The 16,917-nt window shown below is 44.0% G+C and overlaps 1 protein-coding gene across 1 annotated transcript in view; it reads left to right on the top strand.

Annotated features, from left to right (window-relative positions):
- LOC129842115 (NACHT, LRR and PYD domains-containing protein 12-like) overlaps positions 1–15,715 on the top strand; it is a 45,364-nt gene extending 29,649 nt beyond the window's left edge. Inside the window, exons 8-13 of the mRNA XM_055910509.1 lie at positions 4,199–4,372; positions 6,882–7,055; positions 7,587–7,760; positions 13,458–13,631; positions 13,861–13,907; positions 14,493–15,715. Of these exons, the coding sequence (XP_055766484.1) occupies positions 4,199–4,372; positions 6,882–7,055; positions 7,587–7,760; positions 13,458–13,631; positions 13,861–13,907; positions 14,493–15,025 (1,276 nt within the window). The 3' untranslated portion in view covers positions 15,026–15,715. The remainder of the gene's footprint in view (positions 1–4,198; positions 4,373–6,881; positions 7,056–7,586; positions 7,761–13,457; positions 13,632–13,860; positions 13,908–14,492) is intronic.
- The last annotated feature ends 1,202 nt before the right edge of the window (positions 15,716–16,917 follow it).

Below are 16,917 nucleotides of genomic sequence, written 5' to 3'. Positions count from 1 at the left end.
TGTTTGGCTGCATGAGTGAAGAATGCTTTGTTGCGAAATAGGAAGCCGATTCTAGATTTAATTTTGGATTGGAGATGCTTAATGTGAGTCTGGAAGGAGAGTTCACAGTCTAACCAAAAACCTAGGTATTTGTAGTTGTCCACATATTCTAAGTCAGAGCCGTCCAGAGTAGTGATGTTGGACAGGCGGGCAGGTGCAGGCAGCGATCGGTTGAAGAGCATGCATTTAGTTTTACTAGCATTTAAGAGCAATTGGAGGCCACGGAAGGAGAGTTCTATGGCATTGAAGCTCGCCTGGAGGGTTGTTAACACAGTGTCAAAAGAAGGGCCAGAAGTATACAGAATAGTGTCGTCTGCGTAGAGGTGGATCAGAGACTCACCAGCAGCAAGAGCGACATCATTGATGTATACAGAGAAGAGAGTCGGTCCAAGAATTGAACCCTGTGGCACCCCCATAGAGACTGCCAGAGGCCCGGACAACAGACCCTCCGATTTGACACACTGAACTCGATCAGAGAAGTAGTTGGTGAACCAGGCGAGGCAATCATTAGAGAAACCAAGGCTGTCGAGTCTGCCGATGAGGATGTGGTGATTGACAGAGTCAAAAGCCTTGGCCAGGTCAATGAATACGGCTGCACAGTAATGTCTCTTATCGATGGCGGTTATGATATTGTTTAGGACCTTGAGCGTGGCTGAGGTGCACCCATGAACAGCTCTGAAACCAGATTGCATAGCGGAAAAGGTACGGTGAGATTCAAAGCGGTCGGTAATCTGTTTATTAACTTGGCTTTCGAAGACCTTAGAAAGGCAGGGCAGGATAGTAATAGGTCTGTAGCTATTTGGGTCTAGAGTGTCTCCCGCTTTGAAGACGGGGATGACTGCGGCAGCTTTCCAATCTTTGGGAATCTCAGACGTTACGAAAGAGAGGTTGAACAGGCTAGTAATTGTGGTTGCAACAATTTCAGCAGATAATTTTAGAAAGAGAGGATCCAGATTGTCTAGCCCGGCTGATTTGTAGAGGTCTTGCAGTTCTTTAAGAACATCAGCTATTTGGATTTGGGTGAAGGAGAAATAGGAAAGGTTTGGGCGAGTTGCTGTGGAAATTGCAGGACTGTTGACCGGGGTAGGATTAGCCAGGTGGAAAGCATGGCCAGCCGTAGAAAAATGATTATTGAAATTTTCAATTATAGTGGATTTATCGTGGTGACAGTGTTTTCTAGCCTCAGTGCAGTGGGCAGCTGGGAGGAGGTGCTCTTATTCTCCATGGACTTTACAGTGTCCCAGAACTTTATAGAGTTTGTGCTACAGGATGCAAATTTCTGCTTGAAAAAGCTAGCCTTAGCTTTCCTAACTGCCTGTGTATATTTGTTCCTGACTTCCCTGAAAATTTGCATATCACGGGGGCTATTCGATGCTAATGCAGAATGGCACAGGATGTTTTTGTGCTGGTCAAGGGCAGTCAGGTCTGGAGAGAACCAAGGTAGAGAACCATCTGTTCCTGGTTCGACATTTTTTGAAAGGGACATGCTTATTTAAGATGGTGAGGATGGCACTTTTAAAGAATGACCAGGCGTCCTCTACTGACGGGATGAGGTCAATATCCTTCCAGGATACCCGGGCCAGGTCGATTAGGAAGGCCTTCTTGCTGAAGTGTTTTAGGGAGCGTTTGATAGTGATGAGGGTTGGTCGTTTGACCGCAGACCCGTTACGGATGCAGGCAATGAGGCAGTGATCGCTGAGATCTTGGTTGAAAACAGCAGAGGTGTATTTGGAGGGCAAGTTGGTTAGGATGATATCGTTGAGGGTGCCCGTGTTTACGGATTTGGGGTTGTACCTGGTGGGTTCATTGACAATTTGTGAGAGATTGAGGGCATCAAGCTTAGATTGTAGGATGGCCGGGGTGTTAAGCATGTCCCACTTTAGGTCACCTAGCAGCACGAGCTCTGAAGATAGATGGGGGGCAATCAGTTCACATATGGTGTCCAGGGCACAGCTGGGGGCAGAGGGTGGTCTATAGCAAGCGGCGACGGTGAGAGACTTGTTTCTGGAAAGGTGGATTTTTAAAAGTAGAAGCTGGAATTGTTTGGGTACAGACCTGGATAGTAGGACAGAACTCTGCAGGCTGTCTCTACAGTAGATTGCAACTCCACCCCATTTGGCAGTTCTATCTTTAAACAGATTCAGATCTGATTAAACTAACTCTTACTTTCCTCATTCAGATCTGTTTAAACCAACTCTTACTTTCCTCATTCAGATCTGTTTAAACCAACTCATACTTTCCTGATTCAGATCTGTTTAAACCAACTCTTAGTGTCCTGATTCCGATCTGTTCAAACCATCTCTTAGTTTCCTGATTCAGATCTGTTTAAACCATCTCTTAGTTTCCTGATTCAGATCTGTTCAAACCAACTCTTAGTTTCCTGATTCAGATCTGTTCAAACCAACTCTTAGTTTCCTGATTCAGATCTGTTTAAACCAACTCTTAGTTTCCTGATTCAGATCTGTTTAAACCAACTCTTAGTGTTATTATTCATTATTTATTTATGATTTGTATTAATCAAGGCATAATCAGGATTAATTTAGTATTGTTTAGAAACGTGTTATCTACTCCCTTAGACAGAAAATTACTCCAGTCATCATCCACAGTTCAGTTACTATTGGGCAAAACACAACCCAAAACACAACCAAAACAAACTGCAAATGCAACCAATGAGTTTGGAACCAAATACTACACTTTTGACTACTTTAATACACTATAAGTAAATTGATCAGAATATTTACGACTTCTTCAAATTATCAAAGTATGGGGGGACTAGATATATAAAGTGCTTTCATTTCTAAATGGTGAAACAGATATGTATTAAAATACCCTCAAATAAATGGTGACATTATATACTGTCACCTCATATGAAACATTTGATCTCAAATCCAAAATGTTGGAGTATAGAGACACATTAAAAATGTTAGCTTCACTGTCAAAATAGATATGGTGTGGACTGTTTACTCAATACAATCTAAATCTGATACCTCACTGTCATTATAGATATGGTGTGGACTGTTTACTCAATACAATCTAAATCTGATACCTCACTGTCATTATAGATATGGTGTGGACTGTTTACTCAATACAATCTAAATCTGACACCTCACTGTCTGTCTTTTGACTGATACTGCTTTTTAAACTGGTCTGGTCAGTCTACTCAAATATTTGTACTATACATGTTTCTCTCTACAGAAATACTTTGATAATTTGTCATTTCTAATAATGATACATTCATTTGTGAATAGATATGGCAGGTTTCAGGACACTGATGTATCTGAAAATGTTGAAAGAATATATACTGCCACTATTTTCACCAGGGAAACACAGGGATATATAAACCAGGGAAACACAGGGATAAATACACCAGGGAAACACAGGGATAAATACACCAGGGAAACACAGGGATATATACACCAGGGAAACACAGGGATATATACACCAGGGAAATAAGCGACACCTGGAGGGGGTGGAGACAATCACAAGACAGGTGAAACAGATCAGGGTGTCAGACTGCTCTCTGCTGGACTGGAGGATCCACACTGCAGACTGGAGAAACTCAAGTATGTAGAGGGTTTATGTCAATGTTCATATCAGACATGTTGGACTTATCAGGCTAGTTAAGACAAACATTCTGACCACCACTTGGACAAAGTTATGTGTGTGTGTGTGTGTGTGTCTAGTGTGTCCAGTGTATGTGTGTGTGTCCTCTCAAACACAGAATGGACACACACAATAGGCACACACACACAATAGACACACACACACACACACACACACGCTGGACTCACAAACACACACACACTGGACACACACACTGGACACAGGACAAAAGCTGTTGCCCAATACCTTGCACAGCAGTCGTTTCACCACAGGAAGCTGGGGTTGTTACAGTTAATGAACTGGATATTCTATGTTCATTATCACATATCAATCACACTTACAAAAGGGTTCATTGATCATTATATTCAATAACATATTGAATCAGTGCATTGATTTTCACATTAGTATAACAAAATGACCATACAATTCTAGGAGACGGAAGATGAATCTATATGTTGTTTGAGAGAATAAACCAAATGCATCTGCCATTGTCCTTCTACACTACTGGTGTTAAATTAACAGTGTGTTTGTGAAATCATGATGATCTCTTTGTCAGGCTGTCAGGCTGTGGAGTCACAGAGGAAGGCTGTGCTTCTCTGGTCTCAGCTCTGGAGTCAAACCCCTCACACCTGAGAGAGCTGGACCTGAGTAACAATGACCTGAAGGATTCAGGAGTGAAGCTGCTCTCTGCTGGACTGGGGAATCCCCACTGTAAACTGGAGACTCTGAGGTCAGTATTCCTGTAGTTGGTCAACAGGTGATAACTGTTCACCAGATCCACATGTGTTTACCAGACACACATAGTCCACACCATATGTGTTTGGACAGTGAAGCTTACAGTTTTACATTTGGTGTTATGCTCCAGCATTTTGTATTTTAGGTAGACTGTTTCGTATTAGGTGACAGTAGAGAATGTCACCTTTTATTTGAGAGTATTCATATATGTTTTACCTTTTAAAAATGAAAGCACTTTATGGATGTACAGTGGCTTGCAAAAGTTTTCACCCCCCTTGGCATTTTTCCTATTTTGTTGCCTAAAAACCTGTAATTAAAATAGATTTTGGGGGTTTGTATCAGTTGATTTACCCAACATGTCTACCACTTTGAAGATGCAAAATATGTTTTCTTGTTAAACAAACGATAAATAATGAGAACAGTTAACTTGTGCATAACTATTCACCCCCCAAAGTCAATACTTTGTAGAACCACCTTTTGTAGCAATTACAGCTGCAAGTCTTTTGGGGTTTGTCTCTATAAGCTTGGCACATTTAGCCACTGGGATGTTTGACCATTTTTCAAGGCAAAACTGCTCCAGCTCCTTCAAGTTGGATGGGCTCCGCTGGTGTACCGCAATCTGTAAGTCATTCCACAGATTCTCAATTGGATTGAGGTCTGTGCTTTGACTTGACCATTCCAAGACATTTACATTTTTCCCCTTAAACCACTCGAGTGTTGCTTTAGCAGTCTCAAAATCTCTGGAAGTCTGAAACAGGTTTCCCTCAAGAATTTCCCTGTATTTAGCGCCATCCATCATTCCTTCAATTCTGACCAGTTTCCCAGTTCCTGCCGATGAAAAACAAACCCACAGCATGATGCTGCCACCACCATGCTTCACTGTGGGGATGGTGTTCTCGGGGTGATGAGAGGTGTTGGGTCTGCGCCAGACATAGCGTTTCCCTTGATGGCCATAAAGCTACATTTTAGTATCATCTGACCAGAGTACCTTCTTCCATATGTTTGGGGAGTCTCCCACATGCCTTTTGGCGAACGCCAAACGTGTTTGCTTATTTTTTTTTTAAAGCAATGTATTTCTTTCTGGCCACACTTCCGTAAAGCCCAGCTCTGTGGAGTGTACGGCTTAAAGTGGTCCTATGGACAGATACTCCAATCTCTGCTGTGGAGCTTTGCAGCTCCTTCAGGGTTATCTTTGGTCTCTTTGTTGCCTCTCTGATTAATGCCCTCCTTGCCTGGTCTGTGAGTTTTGGTGGGCGGCCTTCTCTTGGCAGGTTTGTTGTGGTGCCATATTCTTTCCATTTTCTAATAATGGATTTAATGGTGCTACGTGGGATTTTCAAAGTTTCAGATATTTTTTTATAACCCAACCCTGATCTGTACTTCTCCACAACTCTGTCCCTGACCTGTTTGGAGAGCTCCTTGGTCTTCATGGTGCCGCTTGCTTGGTGGTGTCCCTTGCTTAGTGGAGTTGTAGACTCTGGGACCTTGCAGAACAGGTGTATATATACTGAGATCATGTGACAGATCATGTGACACTTAGATTGCCCACAGGTGGACTTTATTTAACTAATTATGTGACTTCTGAAGGTAATTGGTTGCACCAGATCTTATTTAGGGGCTTCATAGCAAAGGGGGTGAATACATATGAACGCACCACTTTTCTGTTTTTTATTTTTTAAGTAAGTTATTTTTTTAAATTTCTCTTGACCAATTTGGACTATTTTGTGTTTGTCCATTACATGAAATCCAAATATAATCTATTTAAATGACATGTTGTAATGAAACAAAATAGGAACAACACCAAGGGGGATGAATAACTCTGCAAGGCACTGTAGTCTACCATTTGAAGAAGTCTTCATTATTTGGACATATTCACACATATTGTATTAAAATAGTCATACTTTTAGTATTTGGTCCCATATCTGTGATTCTACTAACTTGTTGAATGCAACCAATGAGTTTGGAACCAAATACTACACATTTGACTACTTTAATACACTATAAGTAAATTGATCAGAATATTTACGACTTCTTCAAATTATCAAAGTATGGGGGGACTAGATACATAAAGTGGTTTCATTTCTAAATGGTGGAACAGATATGTATTAAAATATCCTCAAATTAAAGGTGACATTATATACTGTCACCTCATATAAAACATTTGATCTGAAATCCAAAATGTTGGAATATAGAGTCACATTTAAAATGTTAGCTTCACTGTCAAAATAGATATGGTGTGGACTGTATACTCAATACAATCTAAATCTGATACCTCACTGTCTGTCTTTTGACTGATACTGCTTTTTAAACTGGTCTGGTCAGTCTACTCAAATATTTGTACTATACATGCTTCTCTCTGCAGGCAATATTTGATCATTTGTCTTTTATAATAATGATACATTATTTCATGAATAAATATGGCAGGGTTCAGGACGCTGATACTGGCACTATTTTCACCACCAAAGAATATCAGTGTGATTTTAATATGATTTGACTCTTCGCAGGCTGTCAGGCTGTCAAGTCACAGAGGAAGGCTGTGCTTCTCTGGTCTCAGCTCTGAGGTCAAACCCCTCACACCTGAGAGAGCTGGACCTGAGCTACAATCACCCAGGAGACTCAGGAGTCAGACTGCTCTCTGCTGGACTGGAGGATCCACACTGCAGACTGGAGAAACTCAAGTATGTAGAGGGTTTATGTCAATGTTCATATCAGACATGTTTGACTTATCAGGCTAGTTAAGACTAACATTCTTACACTTGGACAAAGTTATGTGTGTGTGTGTGTGTGTCTAGTGTGTGTGTGTGTCCAGTGTATGTGTGTGTGTCCTCTCAAACACAGAATGGACACACACACACACACACACACACAGGACAAAAGCTGTTGCCCAATACCTTGCACAGCAGTCGTTTCACCGCAGGAAGCTGGGGTTGTTACAGTTAATGAACTGGATATTCTATGTTCATTATCACATATCAATCACACTTACAAAAGGGTTCATTGATCATTATATTGAATAACATATTGAATCAGTACATTGGTACATTGGTTTTCACATTAGTATAACAAAATGACGATACACTTCTAGGAGACGGAAGATGAATCTATATGTTGTTTGAGAGAATAAACCAACAGCATCTGCCATTTTCCTTCTACACTACTGGTGTTAAATTAACAGTGTGTTTGTGAAGTCATGATGATCTCTTTGTCAGGCTGTCAGGCTGTAGAGTCACAGAGGAAGGCTGTGCTTCTCTGGTCTCAGCTCTGAGGTCAAACCCCTCACACCTGAGAGAGCTGGACCTGAGTAACAATGACCTGAAGGATTCAGGAGTGAAGCTGCTCTCTGCTGGACTGGGGAATCCCCACTGTAAACTGGAGACTCTGAGGTCAGTATTCCTGTAGTTGGTCAACAAGTGATAACTGTTCACCAGATCCACATGTGTTTACCAGACACACATAGTCCACACCATATGTGTTTGGACAGTGAAGCTTACAGTTTTACATTTGGTGCTATGCTTCAGCATTTTGGATTTGAGAATGTTTCATATTAGGAGTACAGAATGTCACCTTCTATTTGAGGTTAAAGGTGAGAGGTTAGCATGTTTTATTTTTCTAAATGGTGAAACAGGCATGTATTAAACTACCCTCAAATAAAAGGTGAAACCCTCAAAGAATAGCAGTGTGGTTTAAGGCACAAGGCGAGACCCAGATGGCACGGGAGGCAGATGGTTAGAGTCTTTGATATTTATTAATATACTAAAAGGGGTAGGCAAGAGAATGGTCGTGGACAGGCAAAAGGTCATAACCAGATCAGAGTTCAGGAGGTACAGTGTGGCAGGCAGGATAGAGGTCAGGACAGGCAGAATGGTCAGGCAGGCTAGAGGTCAGGACAGGCAGAATGGTCAGGCAGGCTAGAGGTCAGGACAGGCAGAATGGTCAGGCAGACTAGAGGTCAGGACAGGCAGAATGGTCAGGCAGGCTAGAGGTCAGGACAGGCAGAATGGTCAGGCAGGCTAGAGGTCAGGACAGGCTAGAGGTCAAGACAGGCAGAATGGTCAGGACAGGCAGAATGGTCAGGCAGGATAGAGGTCAGGACAGGCAGAATGGTCAGGCAGGCTAGAGGTCAGGACAGGCAGAATGGTCAGGACAGGCAGAATGGTCAGGCAGGATAGAGGTCAGGACAGGCAGAATGGTCAGGCAGGCTAGAGGTCAAGACAGGCAGAATGGTCAGGACAGGCAGAATGGTCAGGCAGGCTAGAGGTCAGGACAGGCAGAATGGTCAGGCAGGCTAGAGGTCAGGACAGGCAGAATGGTCAGGCAGGCTAGAGGTCAAGACAGGCAGAATGGTCAGGACAGGCAGAATGGTCAGGCAGGATAGAGGTCAGGACAGGCAGAATGGTCAGGCAGGCTAGAGGTCAGGACAGGCAGAATGGTCAGGACAGGCAGAATGGTCAGGCAGGATAGAGGTCAGGACAGGCAGAATGGTCAGGCAGGCTAGAGGTCAGGACAGGCTAGAGGTCAAGACAGGCAGAATGGTCAGGACAGGCAGAATGGTCAGGCAGGATAGAGGTCAGGACAGGCAGAATGGTCAGGCAGGCTAGAGGTCAGGACAGGCAGAATGGTCAGGACAGGCAGAATGGTCAGGCAGGATAGAGGTCAGGACAGGCAGAATGGTCAGGCAGGCTAGAGGTCAAGACAGGCAGAATGGTCAGGACAGGCAGAATGGTCAGGCAGGCTAGAGGTCAGGACAGGCAGAATGGTCAGGCAGGCTAGAGGTCAGGACAGGCAGAATGGTCAGGCAGGCTAGAGGTCAAGACAGGCAGAATGGTCAGGACAGGCAGAATGGTCAGGCAGGATAGAGGTCAGGACAGGCAGAATGGTCAGGCAGGCTAGAGGTCAGGACAGGCAGAATGGTCAGGACAGGCAGAATGGTCAGGCAGGATAGAGGTCAGGACAGGCAGAATGGTCAGGCAGGCTAGAGGTCAAGACAGGCAGAATGGTCAGGACAGGCAGAATGGTCAGGCAGGATAGAGGTCAGGACAGGCAGAATGGTCAGGCAGGCTAGAGGTCAGGACAGGCAGAATGGTCAGGCAGGCTAGAGGTCAGGACAGGCAGAATGGTCAGGCAGGCTAGAGGTCAGGACAGGCAGAATGGTCATGCAGGCTAGAGGTCAGGACAGGCAGAATGGTCAGGCAGGCTAGAGGTCAGGACAGGCAGAATGGTCAGGCAGGCTAGAGGTCAGGACAGGCAGAATGGTCAGGCAGGCAGGCTAGAGGTCAGGACAGGCAGAATGGTCAGGCAGGCTAGAGGTCAGGACAGGCAGAATGGTCAGGCAGTCTCGAGGTCAGGACAGGCAGAATGGTCAGGCAGACTAGAGGTCAGGACAGGCAGAATGGTCAGGCAGGCTAGAGGTCAGGACAGGCAGAATGGTCAGGACAGGCAGAATGGTCAGGCAGACTAGAGGTCAGGACAGGCAGAATGGTCAGGCAGACTAGAGGTCAGGACAGGCAGAATGGTCAGGCAGGCTAGAGGTCAGGACAGGCAGAATGGTCAGGACAGGCAGAATGGTCAGGCAGGCTAGAGGTCAGGACAGGCAGAATGGTCAGGCAGGCTAGAGGTCAGGACAGGTACAGAGTCCAGAAAACAGGCAAGGGACAAAAACCGGGAGGACTATCAAAAAAGAATAGAAGCAGGAGTAGGGAAAAACGCTGGTTGACTTGATAAACATACAAGACGAACTGGTACAGAGAAACAGGAAACACAGGGATATATACACCAGGGAAACACTGGGATATATACACCAGGGAAACACAGGGATAAATACACCAGGGAAACACTGGGATATATACACCAGGGAAACACAGGGATATATTCACCAGGGAAACACAGGGATAAATACATCAGGGAAACACAGGGATATATACACCAGGGAAACACAGGGATATATACACCAGGGAAACACAGGGATATATACACCAGGGAAACACAGGGATATATACACCAGGGAAACACAGGGATATATACACCAGGGAAACACAGGGATATATACACCAGGGAAACACAGGGATATATACACCAGGGAAACACAGGGATATATACACCAGGGAAACACAGGGATATATACACCAGGGAAACACAGGGATATATACACCAGGGAAACACAGGGATATATACACCAGGGAAACACAGGGATATATACACCAGGGAAACACAGGGATATATACACCAGGGAAACACAGGGATATATACACCATGGAAACACAGGGATATATACACCATGGAAACACAGGGATATATACACCAGGGAAACACAGGGATATATACACCAGGGAAACACAGGGATAAATACACCAGGGAAACACAGGGATATATACACCAGGGAAACACAGGGATATATACACCAGGGAAACACAGGGATAAATACACCAGGGAAACACAGGGATATATACACCAGGGAAACACAGGGATATATACACCAGGGAAACACAGGGATATATACACCAGGGAAACACAGGGATATATACACCAGGGAAACACAGGGATATATACACCAGGGAAACACAGGGATATATACACCAGGGAAACACAGGGATATATACACCAGGGAAACACAGGGATATATACACCAGGGAAACACAGGGATATGTACACCAGGGAAACACAGGGATATGTACACCAGGGAAACACAGGGATATATATACACCAGGGAAACACAGGGATATATACACCAGGGAAACACAGGGATATATACACCAGGGAAACACAGGGATATATACACCAGGGAAACACAGGGATATATACACCAGGGAAACACAGGGATATATACACCAGGGAAACACAGGGATATATACACAGGGATATATACACCAGGGAAACACAGGGATATATACACCAGGGAAACACAGGGATATATACACCAGGGAAACACAGGGATATATACACCAGGGAAACACAGGGATAAATACACCAGGGAAACACAGGGATATATACACCAGGGAAACACAGGGATATATACACCAGGGAAACACAGGGATATATACACCAGGGAAACACAGGGATAAATACACCAGGGAAACACAGGGATATATACACCAGGGAAACACAGGGATAAATACACCAGGGAAACACAGGGATAAATACACCAGGGAAACACAGGGATATATACACCAGGGAAACACAGGGATATATACACCAGGGAAACACAGGGATATATACACCAGGGGAACACAGGGATATATACACCAGGGAAACACAGGGATATATACACCAGGGAAACACAGGGATATATACACAGGGATATATACACCAGGGAAACACAGGGATATATACATCAGGGAAACACAGGGATATATACACCAGGGAAACACAGGGATATATACACCAGGGAAACACAGGGATATATACACCAGGGAAACACAGGGATATATACACAGGGATATATACACCAGGGAAACACAGGGATATATACACCAGGGAAACACAGGGATATATACACCAGGGAAACACAGGGATAAATACACCAGGGAAACACAGGGATATATACACCAGGGAAACACAGGGATATATACACCAGGGAAACACAGGGATATATACACCAGGGAAACACAGGGATAAATACACCAGGGAAACACAGGGATATATACACCAGGGAAACACAGGGATATATACACCAGGGAAACACAGGGATATATACACCAGGGAAACACAGGGATATATACACCAGGGAAACACAGGGATATATACACCAGGGAAACACAGGGATATATACACCAGGGAAACACAGGGATAAATACACCAGGGAAACACAGGGATATATACACCAGGGAAACACAGGGATATATACACCAGGGAAACACAGGGATATATACACCAGGGAAACACAGGGATAAATACACCAGGGAAACACAGGGATATATACACCAGGGAAACACAGGGATATATACACCAGGGAAACACAGGGCTATATACACCAGGGAAACACAGGGATATATACACCAGGGAAACACAGGGATATATACACCAGGGAAACACAGGGATATATACACCAGGGAAACACAGGGATATATACACCAGGGAAACACAGGGATATATACACCAGGGAAACACAGGGATATATACACCAGGGAAACACAGGGATATATACACCAGGGAAACACAGGGATATATACACCAGGGAAACACAGGGATATATACACCAGGGAAACACAGGGATATATACACCAGGGAAACACAGGGATATATACACCAGGGAAACACAGGGATATATACACCAGGGAAACACAGGGATATATACACCAGGGAAACACGGGGATATATACACCAGGGAAACACGGGGATAAATACACCAGGGAAACACGGGGATATATACACCAGGGAAACACGGGGATATATACACCAGGGAAACACGGGGATATATACACCAGGGAAACACGGGGATATATACACCAGGGAAACACGGGGATATATACACCAGGGAAACACGGGGATATATACACCAGGGAAACACGGGGATATATACACCAGGGAAACACGGGGATATATACACCAGGGAAACACAGGGATATATACACCAGGGAAACACAGGGATATATACACCAGGGAAACACAGGGATATATACACCAGGGAAACACAGGGATATATACACCAGGGAAACACAGGGATATATACACCAGGGAAACACAGGGATATATACACCAGGGAAACACAGGGATATATACACCAGGGAAACACGGGGATATATACACCAGGGAAACACAGGGAAATATACACCAGGGAAACACAGGGATATATACACCAGGGATACACAGGGATATATACACCAGGGATATATACATCAGGGAAACACAGGGATATTATATATATATATATATATATATATATATAATATTTGTACTATACATGCTTCTATCTGCAAGCAATACTTTGATATTTTGTCATTTCTAATAATGAAACATCCATTTATGAATAGATATGGCAGGTTTCAGGACGCTGATGTATCTGAATATGTTGAAAAAATATACTGCCACTATTTTCACCACCAAAGAATAGCAGTGTGATTTTAATATGATTTGACTCTTTGCAGGCTGTCAGGCTGTCTAGTCACAGAGGAAGGCTGTGCTTCTCTGGTCTCAGCTCTGAGGTCAAACCCCTCACACCTGAGAGAGCTGGACCTGAGCTACAATCACCCAGGAGACTCAGGAGTCAGACTGCTCTCTGCTGGACTGAAGGATCCACACTGCAGACTGGAGAAACTCAAGTATGTAGAGGGTTTATGTCCATGTTCATATCAGACATGTTTGACTTATCAGGCCAGTTAAGACAAACATTCTGACCACCACTTGGACAAAGTTATATGCTGTGTGTGTGTGTGTGTGTGTGTGTGTGTGTGTGTGTGTGTGTGTGTGTGTGTGTGTGTGTGTGTGTGTGTGTGTGTGAGTTCAGGTGTATCCCTCAATGACTGTCTGTTCTTCTGCTTACCGCTACAGTGTGGAACATGGTGGAGAGAACACAATGAAACCTGGGCTTAGAAAATGTGAGTGTTGACTGCTGTGAAGAATATGACTAAGAATAAGTCTTAATTCAAGTAAAGTCAAAGTCAAAGACCACCATCATTACTTACTTGGTCATATTAAATATCAGCTGTAGTTCTACAGAAGCAGAAATCAGGGACAACAAAGTTTACAAAGAGTTGCTTTGACAATGTGTGTGTGTGTGTGTGTGTGTGTGTGTGTGTGTGTGTGTGTGTGTGTGTGTGTGTGTGTGTGTGTGTGTGTGTGTGTGTGTGTGTGTGTGTGTGTGTGTGTGTGTGTGTGTGTGTGTGTGTGTGTGTGTGTGTGTGTGTGTGTGTGTGTGTGTGTGTGTGTGTGTGTGTGTGTGTGTGTGTGTGTGTGTGTGTGTGTGTGTGTGTGTGTGTGTGTGTGTGTGTGATTAATGGGAATCAGTGTGTTTTATATTACCATACAGTATAACATATGATCATTCAACAAGTCTCAAGTTACCTAAACTTCTCCTTTTGATACCTAGAAACATCTACATTAAATGAATTAGTGAAAAGTGAGTTAACATTCTAATGTGAATGATGATGATTTCTAATATTGTGTCTGGTTTCATCCATCAGATGTCTGTGATCTCACACTGGACCTAAACACAGTAGACAGACTCCTCTCTCTGTCTGAGGAGAACAGAAAGGTGACATGGAGGAGAGAGAAGCAGCCGTATCCTGACCACCCAGAGAGATTTGAGGACCGTAGACAGGTGCTGTGTAGAGAGGGTCTGACTGGGCGCTGTTACTGGGAGGTAGAGTGGAGTGGGATAATGGGGGCTGTTATAGGAGTGACATATAAAGGAATCAGCAGGAGAGGAAGGGTTAACGACTGTTGTCTTGGATACAATGACAAGTCCTGGAGTCTGTTCTGCTCTGATTACAGTTACACTGCCTGGCACAATAATAATCAGACTGCCATAGACGTCCCCTCCTCCGGCTCCCACAGAGTAGGAGTGTATCTGGACTGGCCAGCCGGCACTCTGTCCTTCTATAGAGCCTCCTCTGACACACTGACCCACCTGATCACATTCACCTCCACATTCACTGAGCCCCTCTATCCAGGGTTTAGTGTTTGGTATGGCAACTCAGTGTCCCTCTGTCAGTGATACACACACACACACACTGGACACACACAGGACACACTGGACACACACACACACACACACAGTGGACACAAACGTGTGAGCGTCTTCCTATAGTTGTGACCCACGTTTCCTCGTTAACCGTTAAGGTAGTTGAGGTAATAATGAGACTATAAGGAGTACCAGTACTGAGTCAATGTGCAGGGTACCAGGTAGTTGAGGTAATAATGAGACTATAAGGAGTACCAGTACTGAGTCAATGTGCAGGGTACCAGGTAGTTGAGGTAATAATGAGACTATAAGGAGTACCAGTACTGAGTCAATGTGCAGGGTACCAGGTAGTTGAGGTAATAATGAGACTATAAGGAGTACCAGTACTGAGTCAATGTTCAGGGGTACCAGGTAGTTGAGGTAATAATGAGACTATAAGGAATACCAGTACTGAGTCAATGTGCAGGGGTACCAGGTAGTTGAGGTAATAATGAGACTATAAGGAGTACCAGTACTGAGTCAATGTGCAGGGTACCAGGTAGTTGAGGTAATAATGAGGCTATAAGGAGTACCAGTACTGAGTCAATGTGCAGGGGTACCAGGTAGTTAAGGTAATAATGAGGCTATAAGGAGTACCAGTACTGAGTCAATGTGCAGGGGTACCAGGTAGTTGAGGTAATAATGAGACTATAAGGAGTACCAGTACTGAGTCAATGTGCATTGGTACCAGGTAGTTGAGGTAATAATGAGACAATAAGGAGTACCAGTACTGAGTCAATGTGCAGGGGTACCAGGTAGTTGAGGTAATAATGAGACTATAAGGAGAACCAGTACTGAGTCAATGTGCAGGGGTACCATGTAGTTGAGGTAATAATGAGACTATAAGGAGTACCAGTACTGAGTCAATGTGCAGGGGTACCAGGTAGTTGAGGTAATAATGAGACTATAAGGAGTACCAGTACTGAGTCAATGTGCAGGGGTACCAGGTAGTTGAGGTAATAATGATACTATAAGGAGTACCAGTACTGAGTCAATGTGCAGGGGTACCATGTAGTTGAGGTAATAATGAGACTATAAGGAGTACCAGTACTGAGTCAATGTGCAGGGGTACCAGGTAGTTGAGGTAATAATGAGACTATAAGGAGTACCAGTACTGAGTCAATGTGCAGGGGTACCAGGTAGTTGAGGTAATAATGAGACTATAAGGAGTACCAGTACTGAGTCAATGTGCAGGGTACCAGGTAGTTGAGGTAATATGTACATGTAGGTAGGAGTAAAAGTGACTAGGCAGGAGGTGCACACACACACACTCACCCACTCTCACACAAACACACACACACACACACTCACCCACTCTCACACAAACACACACACACACACACACACACTGAACACACACACACACACTCACACTGGACACACACTCACTGGACACACACTGGACACACACTCACACTGGACACACACACTCACACTGGACACACACACTCACACTGGACACACACACACACACACTGGACACACACACACACACACTGGACTCACACACACACTGTACTCACACACACACACACACACACACACACACACACACACACACACACACACACACACACACACACACACACACACACACACACTGGACACACACACACACTGGACACACACACACACTCACACTGGACACTCACTGGACACACACACTCACACATGCGTGTCTTCCTATAATTGTGACAATAACACTGTTAAAATACCAATGTGATCATTTGTTGTCTTTATGTTGAATAACAAATGGTATAATTATATATGGACATACGCTCCATAGTTGTACAAGTATACAAGGATATATTGTACTTTTCATAATAAAACATAGTTGAAACAAGAAAAGCCTGTTAATTGTGAAAACAGTTTGGTTATTGATGTTA

The sequence above is a fragment of the Salvelinus fontinalis genome, unplaced genomic scaffold (genome assembly GCF_029448725.1).
Source record: "Salvelinus fontinalis isolate EN_2023a unplaced genomic scaffold, ASM2944872v1 scaffold_0013, whole genome shotgun sequence".
Taxonomy (NCBI): Eukaryota; Metazoa; Chordata; class Actinopteri; order Salmoniformes; family Salmonidae; genus Salvelinus; species Salvelinus fontinalis.
The sequence above is the reverse complement of the archived record's forward strand: the minus strand, read 5'-3'. Positions and strand labels throughout refer to the sequence as shown.